Source organism: Panthera onca, chromosome B4 (assembly GCF_046562875.1).
Source record: "Panthera onca isolate mPanOnc1 chromosome B4, mPanOnc1 haplotype 2, whole genome shotgun sequence".
Lineage (NCBI taxonomy): Eukaryota > Metazoa > Chordata > Mammalia > Carnivora > Felidae > Panthera > Panthera onca.
Genome location: NC_138345.1, coordinates 13630930 through 13654923, shown reverse-complemented (window position 1 = coordinate 13654923; position 23994 = coordinate 13630930). Strand labels below are relative to the sequence as shown.

At 38.3% G+C, this 23994-nt stretch overlaps 1 protein-coding gene across 6 annotated transcripts; it reads right to left on the bottom strand.

The window, feature by feature from the left end:
• Positions 1–783: 783 nt before the first annotated feature.
• Positions 784–23988, bottom strand: SUV39H2 (SUV39H2 histone lysine methyltransferase). Of its 6 annotated transcripts, none has more exons than XM_060659279.3 (6): positions 23717–23975; positions 20896–21041; positions 8041–8706; positions 5547–5693; positions 4102–4231; positions 784–3108 (listed from the first exon to the last, which is right to left on the bottom strand). In XM_060659279.3, exons 1-6 carry the CDS (start codon positions 23745–23747, stop codon positions 3002–3004), a joined length of 1227 nt encoding a protein of 408 aa, XP_060515262.1. In that variant the 5' UTR covers positions 23748–23975; the 3' UTR covers positions 784–3001. The 6 variants fall into 6 exon arrangements, with proteins under 6 accessions (XP_060515262.1, XP_060515266.1, XP_060515265.1 ...); XM_060659283.3 differs by having other exon boundaries at positions 8575–8706; positions 23717–23974; XM_060659282.3 differs by lacking the exon at positions 23717–23975 and adding an exon at positions 23318–23710.
• Positions 23989–23994: the final 6 nt, after the last annotated feature.

Sequence of the window (23994 nt, the reverse complement as noted above, 5' to 3'; positions counted from 1 at the left end):
GTGAAGTCAGGACTGAAAATACAGGCAATTCAAGCTCGAGAGTCCATGCTCTTAGCCACTATGCAATAATGCCTCTCAAAAAGAGCGCAGGTAGGGGTAGGATTATAGTGGCTACTTGATTTTTACTCTAAGAACTGTAAAGTATAAAGGAAAAAGTGAAAAGTTTCAAAATGCCAAGATACATGACAGAAGAAATGCAGTGGCTAGCCACATTTGCCTGAGAGAGGAATCCAAGACTTAGAGTTTGTTTAAACTAGCAGTACGAAATAGAGTCCAGTATAAATAGGTGGTTTACTGCCCCCGAGCCACGTGATCTTGGGTATGTTCATGTTACCTAACCAGTCCTGACCCCTTCCCTTTGCTGTGCTGTAGGGCTGGCAGCACCGGCCTCATGGGTTTATGAGACGCACAGGAACGCAGATAAAGGGCCTGAGACTTGCTCTAAGAATAGGAGCTTGAAGTCTAACATTCCCCTGTGGTTCCAGGCAGTGTTTACCTATTTAGCATAATGTGTGTAAGTAATCTGGTGACTCATAATGCTCAAAATATTTTAGAAGTATCCATCCACATTATGCTATGTAAAATTCTTTAATATTCAAATGGACCAACCATGACAATGATAAACTTTCTTAAAAGGCAAATAACATTTAAAGTGATGGTATAAGAACCTTTGGTTAATCTCAAAAGCAAGTAGTCAGGAATACATTGGTTATTTTTTTGCCCCTTTTGTAGCTTACTGGTAAGAAAATAAAATATTCAATAACAAAGCTAAACCACCATAAATAGAAAATCAAATGCCAAACTAAATTTATTTTGCTAAAGAAAATTGAACTGTAAAAAAAAAAAAAGTGCAGTCTAGATTTTGCACATATGGGGGAAAAAACCCTGAGATTACAACTGTATCACGATCCTTAAGTAGATCTTGAAAACAATGGTATTAATACAACTTGCAGAGTAGATTAACTTACGGTTTAAACTTCATGTAAACATGGCCGTTGAACATAGGCTTCATATTGAGAGAACAAATTCTGACAGCTTGAGAAACCAAAGAAGCTAAATGTTGACTTAAAATGGTTAAAAGCTCCTAACAGCCTCATGTAGAGAGTTTCTATTTTACTGATTAAGTTCAGCTTTGTAATCAAACAAGGGTAACACAGGTAACTAAAATCTCAAAGACCCATTAAATGTCTATTACTAAGGACAGTACAAAACCAGTTTTGTGAAAATAGCCATTCTTCCCTTTGCTGTCCTGTTTTACATTTTTTTTACCACAAAAAGACAAGATCAAAAAACTGGACAGTAAAACATTAACTTTTTAAGAAGAATATTAGTTACATTTTTTAAACCTGTGAGAATCAGAATTCAAAGTAAGCTTGGCCACTGGGAGCACCTGTAAATCTGTGATGCTTTCTCACCACTGACACCATGTGACTATTTCCTCATAAAGAAAACATAAGAAACGGCACTAAGAAATGTATTTTTCCGTGACACCTTCTGCAGATTTTGGTTAATACGCTGTGAGACTCCAAACATGTAAAGAATTTATCCCATATTATGAAAGAGCAAATCATGTGGTAGCGATATAATGCATAATAAAGTGTAGCTTCTCCCAAAAAAGAGGTTAAGGATTAAGAAGGTATTTGAAGTGCTGGATTCTTGCCATCAGTGCAATTTTACTCAAACTTATTTTAGGTCAGTAAAGCAATGGGGCAATGAACTTAGGTAAAATTTAATTAGGAATACTGAAAGCTAGATTTACTTGCTGCATTTACCTTCATGTTGGACTCCATGATTACAAATCCCAAAATCACAGAGATGAAAACATAGTTGTTCCCAACTGAGGTTTTACTATGCAGAAAAACAGAAACAAAAACCAAACAACTGTATTCCATTTCAGTGTTCATGGTTCAAGTAAAAATGTTCTCATAATTCAGATACACACTTTGGCCAAGCCAAGTTTAGCTTTATCACGTTTAAAAAATTCATGTATAAAAAATAAGTATCAGTTCAAAATATAGATTATTTCAAGAAGAGCTTGCGGGGAATATAAAAATAATTAAATTTGGTGGAAATGTTAAAACCGCCTGAAATTCAGAAGATGTAATATTCATGTATTGTATGAAACACTGTTAGGTGCAGATGCACTCAGGAGTATCTTGTTTTGCTGTTTCTGTTTAGACCAGGTATGCAACATGGATCTCTTAATTTGCGTTATTAAGAGGGGCCCTGAAAGTGCTCCATTTCTCCACTTCCAAGAAACCCTCCCGGTCCCAGTGCCCCACCCTTTCAAAGCAGCATAATGGCCATCCGTTCCAGAATTTTAGAGCTTTTTGGAAATTATTCTTTTACAAGGTTAAAAATCTTTTAAGAATTACTGATTCAGACATACATGCCTCATAGCAGTCTGGATTGCTTCAAAATATGAAATCAAGCTGTAATTAAACCTGTTTACACTGAATTTTAGACCTTAAATTTCTGTATCATTAAGATCCCAGTATTTTAATGAAAGTAGAAAATAGAGTATAATTCCGTATCACCTATTTTTCTTAAATACAAGTACAGTGAGTAATTAACGGGAATGACAACATAACAAAAATAGCACTTGTATGTATTTGCCCAAATTAACTCTTTCTCTAAATTCAAGGTGTATGGCAGTTTGAATATTTGATCTTAGTGATGGTTACGTTATCAGTTTAACGCTTAAACACTGAAGGAGGCATTTCTCTATTCACACAGACTTCTTATGTATGTATATGCTGATCTGTCAGTTTTCCTTTCATGTTTGGTGTCTAATCACTAGATAAGTGTATTTTAAATTAGTCTCTGTGACCCTGTGTTCTCTTCAGAAGCATCAGTAATGCATTTGGCCAATAGTTTGAAACATGAATTGTAAATTAACATAGTATATAATCCTGATAATATGAAAAGAGTCCCAAATACTTTTTTTAAAGGTTAACATTAGAAAAAAACAAACTACAATCATCAGCTGTTTCCTGAAAATTCAGTTGAGGTAACCTCTGCAAGTCACAGCTCCACACTTGCACACAGTTCTGACCCTCTTTTTGGCTGGGCTGTGGTCAACGGAATCTGAAGATACATCTCCAGAACCTGAGTACACAGAAAAAGAAATACACAAGAAAAAGTTAAGACCATTCAGAATGAAGTTCAAATCTCTTATTCGTTTTAAATCAATGTGAACGTCCAGAGACAAATTATGAATTATCTTGAAAGGATGGTGTGGAGCTAGTAAGAGATAAAAGCATACGCTATTAGCCATACTTCCAAGAACAGCTTTGCGAAATGATGAAACTTAGTGGGAAAATCAGATACACATTCAATTTCATACATTATTTAAGGGCCATAAAGTCAGGCCAAATAGTAACAAACTGTAATTAACACTTAGAAAAACAAAGGAAAGAAAAAAACATATGGTCCCAACAAAGCAAATAAAATTGATGTGTTTTTTTAAAAAAACCAAATCCAAGTAGGAATGGAATAAGTTCAGATGTGATTTAAATATTTTCAATCCTCTGAATATACATCTCTTTAAATTTTTAAATGTTTATTTATTTTTTAGAGAGAGACAGAGTGTGAGCGGGGGAAAGGCAGAGAGAGAGGAAGACACAGAATCTGAAGCAGGCTCCAGGCTCTGAGCAGTCAGCACAGAGCCCGAAGTGGGGCTTGAACCCACAAACCGTGAGATCATGACCTAAGCAAGTTGGACACTTAAATGAGCCACCCAGGCGCCCTGAATATACATCTCTTGGTAAATTTTCAGGAATGTATGCCTTACAATTTTAAAATACAAGTAGTATTGAGAAAAGATGTAGAACAAACTTTGATAATGGAAATTATGAAAAAAAGCAGGTGACAGCGTGATGCTGAGAAAAGAGCATTACTCAGCTCAAGGTCAGGCAGATTTTAGTTTTACCTCTGGCAGAGTAGCTTTGTGACCTTGAGTAAAAAGACCAACTCTTATAGCCTCATTTTTTTCTTCTTTAATATTGTTTGGTTCAGATGATCTAAGGTCTTTTCCTACTCTGATTACAGTCTTCATATGCAAATAACTGAAATCAATCAAACCTTACTTGAAAACCGTACCTTTCATTTGATAATCAAAAGTGAGCTCTTCTCCAGCATTTATGGTTCTTGTGGAAAACAATGCTATTCGGGGAAGACGGGTGTCGAGATTATCAATGAAAACATTAAACACCTGAAGATTTGGGTCACACTAAAAAGGAACATTAGAACCCATTTAAGTAAAAATGTAATGGACAGGCTCTTCTACATGCCATATGAAATATTTAATTCCCCAAACTATTATTTTTTAAGTTTCATTGGAAATTAAGTTGTTTACTGTTTAGAGGTCTCTGAGGCATTCAAATTTAAAAATACTATTTTCATTTACAGAAAATCTCAGACATACATTAACACTAGAAAAAATAATAAATCCACATACATTTACCCTGCAGTTCAACAATTAACATTTTCACCAATCCCGTTTCATCTATCTCAACTTTTTAATTTTTCTGGAGAATTATAATGCAAGTTTTATATACCATTATCATTTCACCTGTACATAGTTCAGTAAGGCATAAAGAAAGAGAAAAACTGTATTTAAAAAATCAAATTAGCATTATACAACTCAAATTTCATACTGCATGGAGGTTTCATTGCCGTAACTTCTGATTGGGTTTAATATTTTGAGATTTCTACATTAAGTTCTGGACTATGCAAGAAGAAAGAGCTAAGAAACCAAAATCATTGTTTTAAGTGCCCTTGAATAGAATACATCTATTTTGAGAGTATTTCAAATTTATCACTAAGAAAAAAATTAAAGTAAAAGTTTAAGTAAATCAGAAAACTAACAAGGAGTCAGAAGGTCTCTGACATTTCACTACTCAACATAAACTAGTTTCTTGGAATAAAACCCATCAAAAGCTTAGCATAGTCTACACTTCCTTATATGGTCAGGTATATAATACTCTCTGGAGACACATTTTCCTTGTAATCTATAAAATGGAGGAAACATCAATCTCACAAGCCTACTACTATTGTATTGTATTTAGAGTGCAATTTAGAATTGTATTTTAGAATTTTAATTTACAATTGTAATTTAGGAAAATGGCCCTCAATACTTCAATACTCTATGAATTCTTAAATTCTGTAAATATGTTAACATATTTACATTTTAAGAAAATATAGCTATGTTTAGCTACATATCCTAAAATTCAGCTGTTAACTTCTGTAAGAAACCTCTACAGTTGTATGTAATTCTTAACCTTGCTACCTCTTAATTCCTCTTCTACAAGAAGATGATACTTAAGGAGTTCTGGAAAGATTAAATGAACGTATGTAAAAACTCTTGCAAAATGCATGGTATTTGGTAGGCACTTCAATGGATTTTCCATATGGTAATAATACAATAATCTAACCAAAGAGGTCTCTGTATTACAATACTTTGGAAATATTAAAAGGCTAAGTCATTTAAAGATAATTATTCCTCAACTATGGAAAATCATTAAAAACAGTGTAATCACACTTACACTGTGATTCACAAAATGAGAGACATTTCCATATCGGGCTGCATCCACTGTGAATTCATCAGATTCATAATCCAGATCAAAGAGATATGTGATTCCTTTGTTGTCATATAACTGCCCCCGTCTTTCAGCTTCTTCACTGGTGATTACCTAAAAAGAAAAAACTATAGTATATTATATAGCTATTGTTGAACTAAAGAAACACTCATCCATAAAACTATTATTATTGTTTTAGTGCCTCCAGAGGTTTAAAAAGTAACAAGTCAATGTGTCATCAAAACATTCACACAAACTACTCTACACACAGAAGGAAAGACATGGGAAGCTAAGGGGAGATACGACCGCAGGACAATCATGGCTGCTTAGGAATCAGGACAGCCCACAATCAACAAGGGGAGACAGTACTACGTTTATTCTCATTTATTCACGTGTTCAAAAAGCTACCCAAATATAGCTTTCTGTAGGACCTACCTGGAATGTAAAGGAAGAAATTTACAGTAAAAATGCTCTAAAAACTTATTTTTCCTGTAACTCATCTATGCAGTTAGTTACAAGGTGGAAATTTGTTACAAATACAGGAAAGAAGGTACGTTAAATTTGCAGTCAATTGTATGCAAAGTTTAGTTTTGCAGACCAGGTTGTTTTCATGAAATTCTGTGGATCAAAACCATCTTCTGCAGTTCTAAGAACACAGCTTTACCAGATAGATGCTCAGCTTAAGAAACCAAAAATGTCTAAAGCAATTCATGGTGTCAACCAGATATAAATAACTACTGCATTCAGTAAGTCAAAACAGAGAAGAGTTTGATCATACAAGATCTAGTATCCTGAACAGTGATTTATAATAATCTGCTATTGTCTAAAAATTTAAGGATCAAAACAGGGCTCTAATTTAATCTCAGAATTCTAGATGAATACAGATAATTATATGTGGCCTAATTCCATATAACTTTTGCATTTTTCAAAATGTTTATTCATTTTTTGAGAGAGAGAGCACAAGCAGGGGAAAGGGAGAGACAGAGAGAGGGAGACAAAGAATCTGAAGCAGGATCCAGGCTATCAGCACAGAGCCCAACAAGGGGCTTGAACCCATGAACCGCGAGATTACGACCTGAGCCCAAGTGAGACAGATGCTTAACTGACTGAGCCACCCGGGCACCCCTCCACATAACTTCTAAAATGTTAGATTTGACAGCCCAAGATATGCGGTCACACTTGTATTTTTCTAGTCACAGATTAATATACCACTCAGTTTGAGGAAGTGTAGTACAGCAGCAAAGTGCACTCATTTTGGAGCCTTGGTTTTGAATCCTGGCTCCTCTTCACTACAATGGGACCTTGCTGAATTTTTCTGTGCCTGTTTCCTCAATGATAAAGAATGGACCTAACACCGCTACCTCAGAGTTACTCAAGGATTAATGAGTTAGCACATAAGGTGCTTAGAATAGTATGTGGTACATGGTAAATACTATTTTTTGTATATATACGTTATATGTATAAAAATAAATTTGCTCGGGGGCGAATGGGTCGCTCATTCAGTTGAGCATTCTGAGTTCAGCTCGGGTCATGATCTCAGGGTTGTGGGATCGAGCCCCGCGTCAGACTCTTGCTTTGAGCGTGGAGCCTGTTTGGTTTCTCTCTCTCTCTCCCTCGCTTGCACTCTCTAAAAAATAAAAGTTAAAAAATACATAAATTTGCACAGTCAATGGTAATTTAGAGACAGTCTCTAGCTGAAGTACAAAGAATTTGGATTTTTTCATGGATGCAAAATATGGTTTTATGTATTGTATTTTCTAACACTTGCTCAGAAAGCATGTCTACTCTATAGTACTTCCCATGTTGATACAGTAATTGAGTTCTGCCAACTACAGTTAACCATATTTAATCAAATGGATGAATCACAATCTAAAGTTTCCAAAGTCAGCATGGGTTTAGATCTGATTTTCTTCTTAGAACTTTTATGTCATTCTTCACTCACATGAGGAAGGGAAGAAAAAATAATATACAAACAGGGCAGGGGACAAAAACATGAGACTCTTAAATATGGAGAACAAACAGAGGGTTACTGGAGGGGTGTCGAGAGGGTGGATGGACTAAAGGGGTAAGGGGCATTAAGGAATCTACTCCTGAAATCACTGTTGCACTATATGCTAACTAACCTGAATGTAAGGTAAAAAAACACATTAAGTAAAAATTAACAAAAAAGAACGTTTATGTCATAATAGCTGCCATATTTTACAAATGCCAGTTTCAATGACTATAAATGGGTGTTTGTTGAAACAGGACTATTTCATTTATAATTATATGTATTTTTTTGTTCATATACAAGTTTATATTTCTAACTATGCCCGTGAAAACTTTTTCCCAAGCCAGAAATTTCTACATACTTGCAAACAATAATATAAATATGTACCAATATCTGTTACTGCTGTACAATGTTAACTTTTCAAAAAGCATAAACCTCCCACACACATTATTTGTTATATGTTGAACATACCTCCCCAACATATTCCATGACAAAACTCATTCTTTTAATCTTCACAAGGGTTTTTACACCCCAGCCACAGCCATTGCTAGTTCGAAAGATGCAAAGTGAATACTGGGTGCCTTTTTGTACAATCCTATTGGGACAATCGGGTCCACACTGACACCTCGAGTTGCATTCATAAATGGGGGTACCAGGTGGGATTTTAATTTGTTGGTTTTTATTATAAGCCAAAAGAACTCCAGCTTCAGCAGGACAACATTTCTCAAAGAAGCAATCTGTACACGAACAACCAAAGGTAGCTTCATTGACTAAGCTGATTCCAGGAGCTGGTTTGTATTCATTAATGTAGTAGAAGTCTGAAGGTGGGCCCTCTAAGTCAACAGTATTTTCAACAAATATCATTCCTTTATGATTCTTTCTTCTGTTGAGTTCGTCTTGCCATCTCTGCAGAGCTAGCCTCTGTTTAGCCTTCTTTACAATGTACTCGGCAATGGCAGGTTTCAAAGCTTTGTTATTGTCTTTTATTGCTTTGCCTTTCTTTACCTGAGATAAATAATTATGCTTGTCATTAGAAAACTGCTGGAGGAGTAATGGGCACTTGAGATTTTGCAAAGGTTCCCAAGTATTTGTAGAATCTGGCCATCCTTTCCATTTTACAAGATAATATTCCATATCCTTAAAATATAAAAGAAAATTGAAATTAGATGACAGTCCCCATTAAACTAATTTACTATCTTAAAGAGTTAAGGCAGCTGTTATCATTCTTAATAAAGTTCAGAATATATTAAGAGCCAGAGGTTTCTAGATGAACTACAAAACATAAAAAATATAAAACCATTTTTTCTTTGCATTACATAAAATATATACAGAATTTAGTTGTAGCACAGTATGTTTGAGCATAGGTAAAAGAACTGCACCTGAAGACAAAAGTACTGAAACTCATGATATTTTACCAAACAGTGATTGTTAAACAAAAAAAAGTACTTTATCTTAATCACAGAAACAGGGAGTGTTCAAACTAACAATTTATGACCTAGGTTAGTGCTTTACTTGGCCAGCACTGATGTAAGCATCCCCTGAGGTAGGTAATTTTAGTATTTTACACTGACAGAAGGCAAAGAAGGCAAACACTATTTCTCAGTATCATGGGCACACATCCCTTCGATGTTCTAGGGACATAATGTCCAATATAGTTATTCCTAGCTGCATGTAGCTATCGAGCACCTGAAATGTGGTGGGCCCAAATTGAGATGTGCTTTAAGTGTGTAGTACATACTGAGTTACAAATATCAAACACATACACAAAAAAGGAAAATATTTCTTCACATGTGACACATATTGAAATATTTTGGTTTTACTAAATATATTATTTTTTAAAGATTTATTTATTTGCTCATTTATTTATACTAATCTATGCCCAATGTGGGGCTCAAACTCACAATCTTGATATCCAGAGTCCCATGCTCTACTGCCTGAGCCAGCCAGGTGTGCAATCTCACTTGTTTCATTTTACTTGTTTAATATGGTTACGAAAAAATTTAAAATGACATATATGTAGCTTACATTGTTTTTATTAGACATCACGATTCCAGAGAATTCTCACCTTATTTAGACTCACCCATGAGTGGATTAGGAAGCAGGCACTGAAGCCACCAAAGATCAAATATTTTGATTTATCCCTGACTGCTGTTGTGGCCACCATGGTACCTAGAATTTTGCCTTCTTACCCCAGTGACTTGACTGTTTTCTTTCCTTAAAATTGGGGAATGGCATGTTAAGTTTCTCTTAAAAAAGGTAGTCAAGTGTGCATAATAAAAAAAACTTCGAGGGGCACCTGGGTGTCTCAGTGGGTTAAACATCCGATTCTTGATTTCGGCTCAGGTCACGATCCCAGGGTTGTGAGACTGAGCCCCGCGTCTGGCTACAAGCTGAAAGCAGAGCCTGCTGAAGATTCTCTCTCCCTCTGCCCTTCCTCCACCTGTGCTCTCTCACACTCTCTCTCAAAAATAAAACAAAAAATAAAGACAAAAAATTCTAAAGTCCTTCAATTTTTTCTTTGTCCTCTGGAATATGTCCACACTCTAAAATATGAAAGTGATTAAATTGTATTCTCCAGTTTTTAGTTATTTTAAATCATCGATATAGATTAAATTTGCTTTTCCTTGAAATTTTTAACAAAGTTTTTACTATAAAAGGGTGCATATGACACTTGTTTTACTATCCATAATTTATTAATGCCAAATAACCTGGATGGCCTAGGAAATGTTGCAGAGGCACAAACTGGGGTGAGGACCACTGAGGCAGCTTTGCAGAAGCAAGTCGCTTAGCCAATGAGTAAGCAAATTTTCTCCCCATTGAGTCGTTTCAATGTTTTATTACATTCTACTCGGTAAGCAATACTGCTGGTGAATTTAAAGAACTTTCCTTCTTATGAAAATGGTCAAAATATGCTTTACCTGTTTAAAAAATGTGGTTAAAGTGTGAGGATATGCACAAAAACTGTACTTTCATGGAAATACATATTGTGATTTCAGGGAAAAAAGAAAAGCTTAGACATATATTTAAGTGTTAGTCGAAATGGTGAAGTGTAACACAGATTTCTCCCTCCTGCCAGGTAACTTTTACAATTTAGGATTTATGTTGGCAGATATCTGCTCGACAATGATGGGATCCACGTGGCAGTAGCTAACGTGTATCTATTTTCCTTATTAATTAGGAAAGCTTTTAATTTTTCTGACTCCAGAATAAAGCAATGCAACTCTGGTCCTCTTTTTTTTCTACTACACTTTTTCCTATAATAACCCTGGAAGTTGTCAGCAAATGATGAAAGACACTGGCTTTAAATCAGATGATTAAGTTCAATTATCATTCAGCAAAACTAGTAACACCATGCCACTGAAGTGGGCTCCAAATTAACATATTGTATTGTTTAATAATGAGCCAGATGTATTGTTAGTGATTAAGTTTTGCATGTTAATCACATTGATACTTAATTTATAGATGGTAAAGATGTTTATAAAACAAAAGTGCCTTTGGCAAAATAGTAGAGAAATATTAGTGATATTTTATTTCTACTTCATACTTATTTAGTAAGTATATTTTACTTTGCAATCCAAAAAAGATATTTGTTTTGAAGAACTGATAAATTTTACACAGAAAAATTAGTATGTATGGCTTAACAAATTTAATTCAATATGCTAAAGTTCCAAATAAAAGCCCAAAAGTTCATTAAGCCTCATAGATTATATCAGTATCTTATTCTGACACGCAATCAACTCTTGATTACCCATAGAAATGGAGTACAGTTGTAACAATGATACATAAATCACTCCTGTATAATTTAGAATGCATCATATGAATTTTTTCTTAAAGACATTTTCCCCCACTATGTTTGGCTTAGGTTAAATTCATTCAAGTATTTTAGTATTTAAAATAAGTATGTGCAAGTTCAGCCACCAGGGGGTATGATGAGACGTAAGGTAGTGCTAGCCTTTAGGAGTAAAAGCTCACTGGGAAAAGAAGGCAGTAATATGTCAAGTAAGTAGCAATGCAAGGCAGTACAATTTTAAATGCCAAAACAAGACAGTAATTACCACTAGAATATAGAGAGGGAAATCAATAGAGTCAGAAAAGAGCACAGAGCAAACAGAACTAAACTGTGAAAGACTGATAGGATTTGTTGGGTAGGGAACAGGGCAGGCAGGATGAAAACCACCAGCAAAAACTAGGAGCTAAGATCTGTATGAAGTGTTCAGAAAGCAGTGAAGAGATGGATTTGGCTAGCTTTAAAGTTCGGAATATTGAAGTGAGAGATTAAACTGTAATGGCAAGGCGAGAACAAATCTTAGCCTTGAATATTTGATGGAGGCATTTGAACTTTTTTTGTAGGCCAATAGTTTTTACAATTCTTAGAAAACATGGTGTTTCTGTGGGGAGTTTCATTACATACAAATACATTTGGTTTCCATCGAGTTTATTAGGAACAATTTATCAGTCTTCTCATTGCCAAGCCCAAGACTCTACAAGCCCTCATGTTACTTGACTTAGGCTTTGATACCACATTTCTCTCTTCACTATTGTTCCTTTTCTGCCTTCTCTGCTGAGACTATTGTCCCCGCCCATCACTTAGTGCAGATACTTGAGAGGCTCTGTCCTTGGCCCCTTTTCACACCAAGTAAGCGTTTGTCCCTTTTGAAAATCTGAAGAAAGCGATGGACCTTCCCCTAACAAAGTCACATATGCGATATTTTGGATAATTGAGGATATGTGGATTCCAGATTTAAGGTTAAGAATCCTTGCTCTAAATGCTCTCTGGGCAACCTCATCACTCCAACAGTTTTAATTACATGCTACTAACTCCCAAAATTTTTCCTGCACCTCCATATATGCAATAGCCTACTGGATGCCCAACAGCTTCTTAAATCCATCTATTTCCATGGAACTCACCACTGTCCTTTCAAAATGGATTTTTTTCTTTTCCTCATCAAGGGTAATCTTATCATCTACCCAGTCACATGAGTTGCAAACTAGGAGCTCAATCTAGATTGTTCTCAATCCATCATCAAGTTTCTTCAGATACTTGTTCCTGTCCATCTCTTTACCATAGCTCTAGTTACTTAAGGTCTTCAATTCTTGCTGGGATTATTACATTAATCTCCTAACTGGTTTCTCTGCCTCCAGACTGACAACATCCCAATTTATCATTACTGAAGTTTTCTTACAAAAATAAGAAATCCACAGTACCAGTCATTCTGTTACTTTCTTCCTTAAAAATTTTAATTGCTCCTCCACTGCCTAAAGAATGAAGTTCACACTTCCTATTATAGCAAAGAAGATCATTCTTGACTGAGTCCCTGATATCTCTCTGACAGTCTTCCATTGTAACCCCATTTACATACCACCCTCTAGCCATACTAACTGCAGCTAGTACTTGAACATGCCAGTCCTCTTCACCCCTTTCTGCTTTGTTCACAAAGTTCTGATTACAATGACCTCTTCCATTTCCATAATGAGCGTATTTTGGTCTCATTTTTTATGTGTAGAAAAATCTACTCATCTTTAGAAGTCAGCTCAAATGTCCCCCTGTCCCTGCCCATGAAGTCTTTCCTTCCTCTCTTGCCCAAGGAGAACCGATCACTGCCAATCTCCTTGTGTTTCCATTTCTAATCTTAACCAGAAACCATGAGGGATGAAATCTTCTTCGTAGCCACAGAACCAAGCACAATTGCTTGCTGTATCTTAAGCTCTTATTAAATGTTTCTGAATGCATAACAAAAAGTAGGACTATCAACATGTATGCAATTAAAAAAAATCACAACAGTAACTATATATGAATCTTTAAAAGAAATAAAAGCTGCTAAATTTAATCTGGGTTGTTTTTCAAATGTATATATTGGAGAACAAAAAACAAAAGCTATCCTCCCATTAGCTTTCTTCTGCAAGTTTTGAAATCATCATATTCAATGTTAGTGGTAGAATAGCCTGAGTCTAATTATGAAAACACTAGTGTTCCATGGAAACTCAGTGGCTTTTCATGCCAGTAACTGACCAAGTAGCAATTCTCAGACCTGGGTTAGTGGTCGAAGACGGACACAACTGAGCAACACAACCCTGGAAAAGTCCTTTCTTGGAGCTTTGTTTTCCTGATCTCCAAAATATGGGTTTTAGTCAAATGATTTCTATGTTATTCCCGCTCTTAACACACCACTCTAAGTGAATCAGTCCTTTAGGAATATTAATTTAATGCTCAATGTGGAAAATTCTGTCAGTATGTGCCATGCAGTGTAGTGATGGTTCGTTAGACATAGAACTACCTGGATACTTTATGAAGTCAAAGCTTTGGTAATATTTCCTTCTTAATCTATGCTTGCTGAGAGAGAAGTCTTACCAATGTGCATGGGGGTGGTGAATTCTTCACTGATGAGCTAAGGATGTTAACAAAGAGTATTCAGTTTTGTCATAATTTTTTCTGTATGAAAGGATAATGTGGCAAGAACATGGGGCAGCAAATGGCACTATTACTATTTGCTGAATTGGACCCTGACATGAACTCGTAACAGTAACAGATCCGTTGTGTTGTTCCTCCAGTGAGCATTCATTCCGTTTCCCCAAACTGCCTACTTCAGAACTCCTCCACCTTGTTCAAGGTCACTATCCCACTACCTCCCCCATTATTTTCAGTAGCAACACACCTCCCTGTTCCTAATGCAGAGAGAAAACAGAAACTCTCTCATTTGCACCCTCCCCTGCACACATCATTAGAGAAAAGGCGGATGCAGATACGAGGCGATGCACTTCCTCCATCAGTTACCCTACCTCTCGCCTCTCCAGTCTCTCCCTCTCTACTTGTTCTCACCAGCATTTGAACCTCCTGCAGTTTTTATTTTTTTAAACTTCCCTTTGCATTTGAAAAAGCAAAATGAAACCAAACCTCCTTTGAGATACAAATGCTAGAATATGTAAGGAATCTCAAAAAAGACGTGATAAATTACTAGTTGAGGGACGGGAGACTAAGGTGACAAGAGTGGAAGATTTCTTTTCAGTATAAGAACATCCAACTTTTATAACATCCAGTTTTGAAAATCACATGCATATATTACCTATTGAGATTTAATAAAAAACAAAATTATAAACACCCTTAAAACCTACATAGCACTTTATCCCTTTCTTCAAAGCTAGAATTCTTTAAAGAGTTGTCCATACTGCTTGACTCTACTTTCTCATCTCCAATTTATTCTTTAATTCATTCTATTTAGGCTTCTATCCACGCGCAGACACTGCTCTGAAGGCATCAATGACCCTTCCATTGCTCGGTCCAGTGGGTACTTCTCGGTTCTTCTTTGACCCACTGGCCTCTTCTCCATTTTGCTGACATTATCTCTCCCTTAGGCTTCAAGATTCATTCTTCCGGTTTTCCTCCTACCTTTCTTGCCAGTTTGTATCAGTTTCTTTGATAGCTCTTCCCATGAGACCCTCCCCCCCCCCCCTCCAACTACTCCTCCATCCTTGTTCTCTTCACACATTTTCTTTGTGTGAATTAGTGTAATACCCTCAAACCACTTTCAAACCATTCATGGCACAACAGCCGGAATGCTATCTTCAACACACCCACTGCATCAAGTCACTCCCCTGCTCAAAACTACTCAATGTTTCCCTAAGGCCCTAGAGTCCAAATTCTTTTCTTGGGCTGCAGGGATCTGTGCTTTCTGGGTCCTATCCATCCTTCTAGCCTTCTTTTGATCCCTCTTGCTGACTACATTCCATTCACACTTTCTGTTCCTTAAAGAAGTCAGGCTCTCTTCTCCTTCAAGACTCTCCTATTTATCTTTTAATCCTTTAGCACTGAGTTTAAACACCATTCCTCGGGGACAGCTGCCTAGTTTGTCTATAAGTTAGACCCTTCCGTTACATTAGGACTCACCTCAACTATAAGCATGCTGTACAATTTTATTTAAGGGTTTTCTACCCTCACCAAAAGATAAACTCCATGTGCCAGGGATCATACCTCTGTGTCACTCATTGCTGAGATCCCTAGTGTCAAGCATACAACATGAGAGATGGCAAGAAATATCTGTTAATTAGTGGGTAACCATACCCATTCCCGGAGCCTCAAATGCCATCTTTTTGCCAATTACTTCAAGATCTATGTTTCCAGTTCTCACTCCTGACTTGGGGCCACATTTCCAACTATCTATTGATCATCTTACACTTGAATGTTCTCAACCTAATCTAGTCTTCCTATCCTAATCCTCCTATATTCCTGGGTCTTGGTGAGGAGTATTATCTACACCAGCGCAAGTCAGAAACCCATGTTTTCATATATGTGAAATATGTGTGATCCCACACTGCTGGATCCCTACCCAATCCTCTGACCGCTCAACCACACTTGTACATTTTGTAACCATGATAATAAAAAAAATTACTTATTTCTCTTCATCTCCATTATTACTACTTTAAGCACCACTATTTCTTGCCTAGACTACTGTAACAGCTTTTCAGAATGTTTAAGTGTGTGTGTCATTCCCCTCCTACATTCCTCACTGCAGAAAGTTCTCTGAATTACGTATCTGATTGTATCCCTCTTTTTAAAACCTTTCATATGACTCCCCATTGCTGTAGAATGCTGAAAGTTCTTCACTCATCTCATTCTTTCCCAATCCCACATTCTAGCACTCTGTTCTCTGTACGAAAACCGTGAGTTAACGTACCTGTCTTTTCAGGCCTCAGTGGGATATCCCTTCTGGGAAGCCTTCTGTGGCCTAGCCCAGGTGCACCTCCCCCTGCACTTATTATGCTATATTGCCATGGTTTACTTGTCAATCTTTCCAGTAGGCTGTGAGTTCAAGATGAGAGACAGTTTCTGATTAATCTTTTATTTTTCCCAATGCCTAATATAGTATCCACACACAGAAGAAACTCAAATATTTACTGAGACTACAGAAAGATGATATAGGAGCTATTAATCAACAGACTGCTGCTATAATCTGAGCATGAAGCTAAAAGGGTCTAGTCTATTGGTGACTGTGAAGAGTAGAGAAATCACTAATGCAGAAGTCAGTTAAATTCATTAGCCACTAATTTAATACCCACTTTGTACTAGAGACTACAGTAAGACATAGTCCTGGCCCTAAATAGTTGACAATTTAGCACAGAAGGTATGAAACCAAGCTATAAAATATGTCAAGTTCTAGACTAATAATAAGAACAGTGCTTTCTAAGTCCTGAATATAAAGCAATTAATTTTAGGGATATGGGGGAAGGCTCAGTAATAGGTGGTAGCCTTTCAGCTGAACCTTGTAGGCCAAAGAGAATTTTGTCAAGGAGGGAAACAATAGTATTCTAAAGAGGGAACAAGACAAGAACAGCAAAAGGGCACAAGGGTACATAATGTGTTCAACAAATTGGAATATAAGCTATGTTCCCAATGCTTAGAAGAGTGCCCAGCTCATAGTAGGTGCTCAGTAAACCTTAGCTAAATCAAAGAGCTTAGGAGTATTGCAGTGTGGATAGAAAGCATGATATGTGACAAGCGATGAGGCTGGAAAGGTAGTTGGTGGCCAGATAATAAAGGACCTTAGTTCAAAGGGTCTCGTCTTAGATTGGTAGACAAGTCATTAAAAGGTCTAAAGCAAGGCCCTACCTAAAGCAACCAGAACTGTGTTTTAGAAAAACTGTTAATGGCTTTGAGGAATATGGCAGTGAAATAGTGTCTCTGATGAGCTAAATGGAGGGGTACACACAATAAAAGGACAGTGTCATAAGATCTTTCACTCACCCTGAACAGGAGTGGGGAGACAGAGAAAAAAAAGGTAGAGGTATGATGAAATAATACTGTCCTATAGATTAAACAATTTGTGCTGGAAAAGAGAAGAAATGAGGGATGTAAGTGGCATAGTGAGGACCTAAGTGTGCAAGTAAGGTTGCTTATTCCTAAACAAAAAACCAAAAGGATTGATGAGAAGGACAAAGGAGAAACCAAAGTGCAAAAACTATCCAAAATCTAACCACAACACTCAGAATCCTGTATAAGAATAATGGTAGTTCCTTCAATCTCAGTACAGACCCCTAGGAAACCAGCTTTGTGAAAGTACAGTTGAACAGGCAAAGAATGAACAAGAAAAGATAAATAGAGACAATATAACCTGATGACCTACGAGCGGGTAGGGAGGAGGGAGGAATTAAAAATGTATAAAATTACAAAGTTAGGTAACTGGAAGTATTCTGGTTTTGTTAATCTAGATAGGGAATCCTAGCTCAGGGTACAGATTTGAGGGAGGAAAATTGGTACAGTTTAAATATGCTGAATTTGGGTACCTGTATAGTGTCTACTTTGAAATGAAGTCCATAAAGAGGTCAATGCCTCACAAAGATTTGGGAGTCATGAATCAAACAGATAGAAGTAGAAAGAACTGGGAAAGAGGGCATCTACAGAGCCACTTCAAGGTGAGCCACTTCAAGGTGAGAAGAGGGCCAATGACACAGCTATGGAGATTATCTACATTTCCGAGAAAGGACAGACAAGAGACAACAAGGAGATTCCGGAAGAGTAGTAAGAAAAATAGGTGGAGACAGAGGTGAACAACAATGACAGAAAACATTTCTTCAATATGAACATCATAGGTCAGTCTCTGTTGTAAGGATATACTTACATCCACTCATTTAACCCTATGGCGGTCCCCGCCAGTATGAGTTGGGTACCATAACTATCCTCATTTTACAGGTGAAGAAATGGAAAGACAGGGAGGCTAAGTAATTTGCTAAAAGTCACTCAACTAATAAATGGTACAGCCAGAGTGTGAACCTAGGCAGTCTCTCCATGGACAAGAAAATTTCAAAGAAGGAAAGGAAGGTCAACAGTGTTAAGATGTTGCTATGAAGGAGAGTAAGATTTGAGGTGCTCATATTGGCAATTAGTTAATGAGAAGTGAAGAGACAAGTCCCAGGAGAAAATATTTACAAACTGTGTATCTAGTGAGGGACTATCTAGCATATATAAAGAACTATTACGACTCAATAATAAAAAAAAAAAAAGCCAACCCAATTTTTAAAAATGGGCAAAGGCTCTGAATAGACAGTTATCCAAAGATATACAAATGACTAAAAAGCAGACGAAAAGATGTTCAGCATCATTAGCCATCAGAGAAATGCAAATCAAAATCATAACGAGGTACTACTCCATTCCCACTAGGATAGCAATAATCAAAAGTGTCAGATAATAAAACGTGCAGGTGAGGGGTAGAGAAATTCAAATACTTGTAACACTGCTAGTTCGATGTAAAATGGTGCTGTCCCTCTGGAAAAGGTTGGCAGTTCCTCAAATGGTTAATCACAGAGAAACTATATGACTCAACAATTCAGCTCCTAGGTATGTATCAAGAGAAGTGAAAACACATCCATGCAAAAACCTGTACATGCATGTTCATAATAGCATTATTTATAATAACCCCCAAACAAAAACAACCAAAAGGTCTAAGTGATCAATAGGTAAATTAAAAGTGATAGTCCTATAGTGGAATATTTGGCAATAAAAAGGAATGATGTATTGATACATACTACAACATAGACGAACCTTGAAAACACCACGCTAAGTTAAAGAAACCAATTACAAAGAAACACATACAGATTGTAATGTTCTATTTACATGAATTGCCCAAACAGGGAATCTATAAGAGACAGAAAGTAGATGAGTGGTTGCCTAGGGCTAGGGCTAGTGGGGTAAGGAGACTGGGAAGGATTAGGGCATGATGAGTGAGCAGAGCGGAGTTCCTTTTCAGGGTAATGAGAATGTGTAACCATCACCACAGTCAACTTCAGAAGAACTCTGAGAGCGTGCTAAAAGCTACGAATTGTATACTTCAAATTAATGAATTGTATGCTTTGTGAATTACATCTCAACAAAGCTGTTTTTAAAAGTTAATGGAAAATGAGGTAGAAGCAAAGACAGGAAATGCGTGAGTAGGGACACGAGGTCAAAGAGAGGTTGGGGAAGACCTGAATAGGTTTTACTGATTGAGAGAGGTCAGTGGAAAAAGAGCTTAATAAGGGGGAAGGGGGGCAGAAACACACACACACACACACACAAAAACATCACAGATTAAGCAAAGTCCTTTAAAGGGGATGGAAAGGACTAAAAAAGGAAAAACAGTAACAGCAAAGTTACAGAGAACTTGTGTGAAGCTAAGTTGAGAATTCATACTTGCAGGAGGATCCTATTTTTCACTGGAGTGAAAGATTAACTGAGGCAGAAGAGGTCTGTGGCTGAATATGAAGGTGAAGGATAGAGTAAGAAGTCCAGAAAAGTAATAAAAGTTGGAAAAACTGCTGACAAGAAAAGGAAAAGAAAGCAACAGACAAAAGGCTTTAGTAGAACAGAGCGGAGTGAGACTAGAAACAGACATTACTGGCACCAGTATGTGTGACTATAGGATACTCTTGGGTAGACTGGTCAGACCACCATTTAAACACTGAGATGGAAGATGACTGGGCTGTTTTTGGGTTGAAGGTTGCCAAGAGTATAGGTGAAATGCTTGATCATAAAACCCCACCAAGCGGGAAAGGCAGTTACATGAAAAGATGGCGGATGTCACAAAGGAAGAACTGGATTTAATGACTGAATCGGTATGGAAGATGGAGGAGGAGGAGTCCTAATTCATTTGTCTGGAAGAACTGACAAACGACCAAAAAAGAGTTCCACACAGGGAGCAGGCTACTCTGGAGAAAAATGAATTACTCAAAAATAGACTGTAAGGTTTAGATTGAAGAAGGTTCTTAAGAAAACAACCCTGTCATTTGAGAGAAACAGGAATCAAGGGAGGCCCAGAGAAGCGAAATGACTTTGATGAAGCCACAAGGTACCAATCCAAGACTAGAAATGACTTTGAACTCCAGGCCATTCTATTAGACCACAGAGCCTCACTAATACCTGGAGTTTGACACAATACAGGACATACACGATGGTGATGCTTCATGAGGAGACTCAACAGCACGAAAATTGGGTTTGAATTTCTCTGTTTATTTCAGGTGATAGTGGGGAAATATGATTCAGGAACAAAATGAATGACAGGAAAAGCCAATATGAGATAAAACATTTGCTCTGGTAATCCACACGGAGATAATCAAGAGTTGGATGTAGAATGATATAAGCACCTTAAAATATTCTAATGCAAGAACATTTAATGCTTCAAAATCCTCTCAATGTTATTTGGCAATATAGATGATAGGACATATAAATTTATTATGGCTTAGAATTTTTAACATTAAGAAGAGCTTTTGCTTACTTTTAAGGTCTTTTTATGTTACATAAATATGAAATACTGAATTGAAGTCTGATTAGGTCTCTTTTAAGGGGCTAGATATTTGCCTTACCTTTACTACCTTGTAGTCACACAAGTATTCCACCTCATAATTGTTTAGATTCCTTTTGGTGATTCCAATCGATTTACATGTGAGTTTTTCTTTTCTACATAATTCCTGAAGAGTATCAAGTGAAACTAGGCAAGGCACACACCAAGCTACAATAAGAAAATAGAATTCTTTACTAATGAAATAGCTACTCAATTAAAACCAAAAAAAAAAAAGGAAAAACTTAAGACCTCCATATCCCCACCCTTCAACTGGCAATTTTACAGGACTGAAAATTCATATGACAAGAAACCATTTATGTGTCTTCCAGAAAAGTTAAGCATTAAAGAACTGTTTTTGATAAATTGGTCTTCTTGGATTTTCTCATGGATCTCTACTCTACTATGCTTAACTAATGTCAATTCATTTCCACTAAGCCACCTGAACGAACAGTTTCAAGTCTGTAAGCTTTCCTAAAATTACATATAGATACAAAGGACAACAGAGATAATGTTTTTGACTTTTCCATTATATTCCACATAGAATTGCTGGTTTAACAAAATGTAGATCCCTAAGACAAACTTATTGTTAGTAAAAATATCTTAAATAGATTTTAAAGCAGCCTTATAAGTTGTTAAAAAGAACTAGTCCCCTTTACCTTAGCTGGACAATAAGAACTGAAATCTAATTGAAATATAGTTCCATAGTCACATACTCATACATCACATGTCCTACTTTCCCCATTCTGGAAAGCTGCATGAAATTTTAACTCCATTTATTACTTTGCCTCTGCTGTAATGTATTATTATCAAGGTAAATAAGCCCTAGAGTTATAATAAATAATGGGGAATATATTTTCATAATACTCATTTCCTGTGTTGTTTTTAAAGCCAAGGTTTACAAAACAGTGTATTCAATTTACATAATCCATATACCAAGCTTAAAGAAAATCAGACACACTCATAATTAACCTTACAGAAGCCAGTAACTAAATGTGCTGCAGAAGATTTTACTCCGAAATTTCTGTAAACAGTGTGCTACCATACGGCACGTAAAATACGTTAACACAAGTGGATGTTTAGAAATATATAATAAACTTGGTTTTACGACTAGTGTTACGGTAAGCACTAGAAACAATCAAGGGTGCTCTGCCCCTGCCACACCAGAGTCCCATCTTTCTGGATTTCAGACTCACTGGAAAAATGTGAGGGTTGGAGTAAATCGGAATTAACCAAACAAAATCTATCAATAAACTCCAGCTTTCTTTGGTAGCTCTCCAAGGTAGTTGTGATAACCTTTTGTTTTGAGGTAATTTCCAAGGAAGAGAGAACACAGCTGCTCTCACCGCAGCCTTCCCTCACCCTCCCCAACTCGCACAGGGGCTTCATTGTCAGAAAGCTTGAAGCAGGATTTCCACCACCCCGCTTCCTACAAAAGGTTCGTAATTCGAGACCGAGAAAATGAAAGGTATTTCTCCCCCCCACCCCAAGATTGGCGGAGAGACTGCTTGCTGCGGAGTGGCGGTTTGAGGGTACAGGAGTGGTTGAACACAAATGACCACTTACAAGTCTTCCATTTAAAAAACTTCGGGGTGTTTTGTGTAAAGTTAACCTCACTATGCCGATCACGTGCAAAGGAGGTTCCTGTTGGATATCGACCCAAGGTGTGTATGTCTGTTGTTCCTACCATTTTTATCTAGTTTAAGTAACTCGAGGATTCAAGACAACTCTCGACGGAAATGCTATTTTTGAGAAACAAACACACACACACCCTGGACCATAAAAAACCGCAAATCCCTGGTAACCATTCTATTATCTACAATAATGTAGAAAATAATTCATTTGCAAGATTTAACATTTCATTACCACTACAAAAACCTCACGCTAGGTTCACACTAATCCCTAGTGGAAGAAAAGTTGGGGGATAAAGACATGATAATCTAGGTGGAGAGGAGTGCTGGAAAACACCTCTACATTCTAGAATGTCTTGAAAATTCCCGTCTTTCAGACACGCGCGCGCGCACACTCACCCGCACACACAGACACACACACAGACACACGCGCGCGCGCGCGCGCGGCTCAGCACCTAGTTCTCTGGCGTCCACGTAAATAACACGCAAGTTCCCGGTGGGTAAAACAATCACCGTAAGCCAGAGGCTACGTCTTCAAATACCCACTTACTGGGATATTATTCTCCGACAGGAAATTTCCCCTACCAGTGCGTCCAAACTGGGGTGCACGCTCCCTCATTTCCTTCGCGTTTATACTCCAGCCCCAATTTCTTTCTTTCCTCCGCTATCGAGGTCACGTTTACACCACCGGGTACTTCCCGCTTCCCAGTTAAAAGGCCAGCCGGAACACACAACGTCCCGCCCAAACCACCACAAAGGAGTAAACCACACGCGTGCCCACAGGCCCTCGAGCCCCCCTCCTCCCCCAGGGATTACCAGGAGCCGCGGCGGCCGCCCGAATACCTCCACACGGCGACCAGGCGGGGAGGGGCCTCGGGCCCAACGGGCAGCGGGGGTCGGGCCACGGAGTCCGCGGGACGTCCGCGGAGCGAGAGACAGCCGACCTCGGAGCAGGGCGTGCGGGCTGGGCCCCGCGGAAGCGGGGCGCAGAAGACTGCGGGGAGCGAGCGGGCCGTGCCGCGAGAAGGGTCAGGGGCCGGGGGATAGGTGAAGCCCGCGGCGCGCCTTTGGGGGCCAAGGTGTCAGCAGGGCGGGAGGCGGCGTCTCGCCGCGTCGCGCTCTGGCGGGTCCGCGGGTCCCGGCCCCGCTTCCCGGGCCTCGGGAGTTTGCCTGGAGAACGGGGGACAGTGAGGGACGCCGCTCTCCAGCCCTCACCTCCTCGCGCCTCGGCCCCGGCCGCCGCCATCTTAGGGAGCTTTCATTCAAACTGGCGCGGTCTGACGGGATAGCTCAGCTGGCCCGACGCCCCGCCCCCGCCCGGCCGGCGCGGGAGTCGGGGGCCCGGGCTGGGGGCTGGTGCCCGCGAGGCGTCCTGACGTCACCGAAGATCGACCCCGGCCACGGCGAGCGCGCATGCGCCCCACGTCGCATCCCGACGCGCAGGAGGTTGCGGGAGTCGCTGGGGGAGGTGGGCGGGGCGCGTACGCGGTTCG

Bases quoted from the DNA above. Each gene is read 5' to 3' on its own strand.
- SUV39H2 (XM_060659279.3), bottom strand. From the start codon at position 23,747: ATGGCGGCGGCCGGGGCCGAGGCGCGAGGAG. The intron at 21,042-23,716 runs GTGAGGGCTGGA...TTCTTATTGTAG, and splicing joins CGGGGCCGAGGCGCGAGGAG to CTTGGTGTGTGCCTTGCCTA. The intron at 8,707-20,895 runs GTAAGGCAAATA...TTATATTTTAAG, and splicing joins GTGACTACAAGGTAGTAAAG to GATATGGAATATTATCTTGT.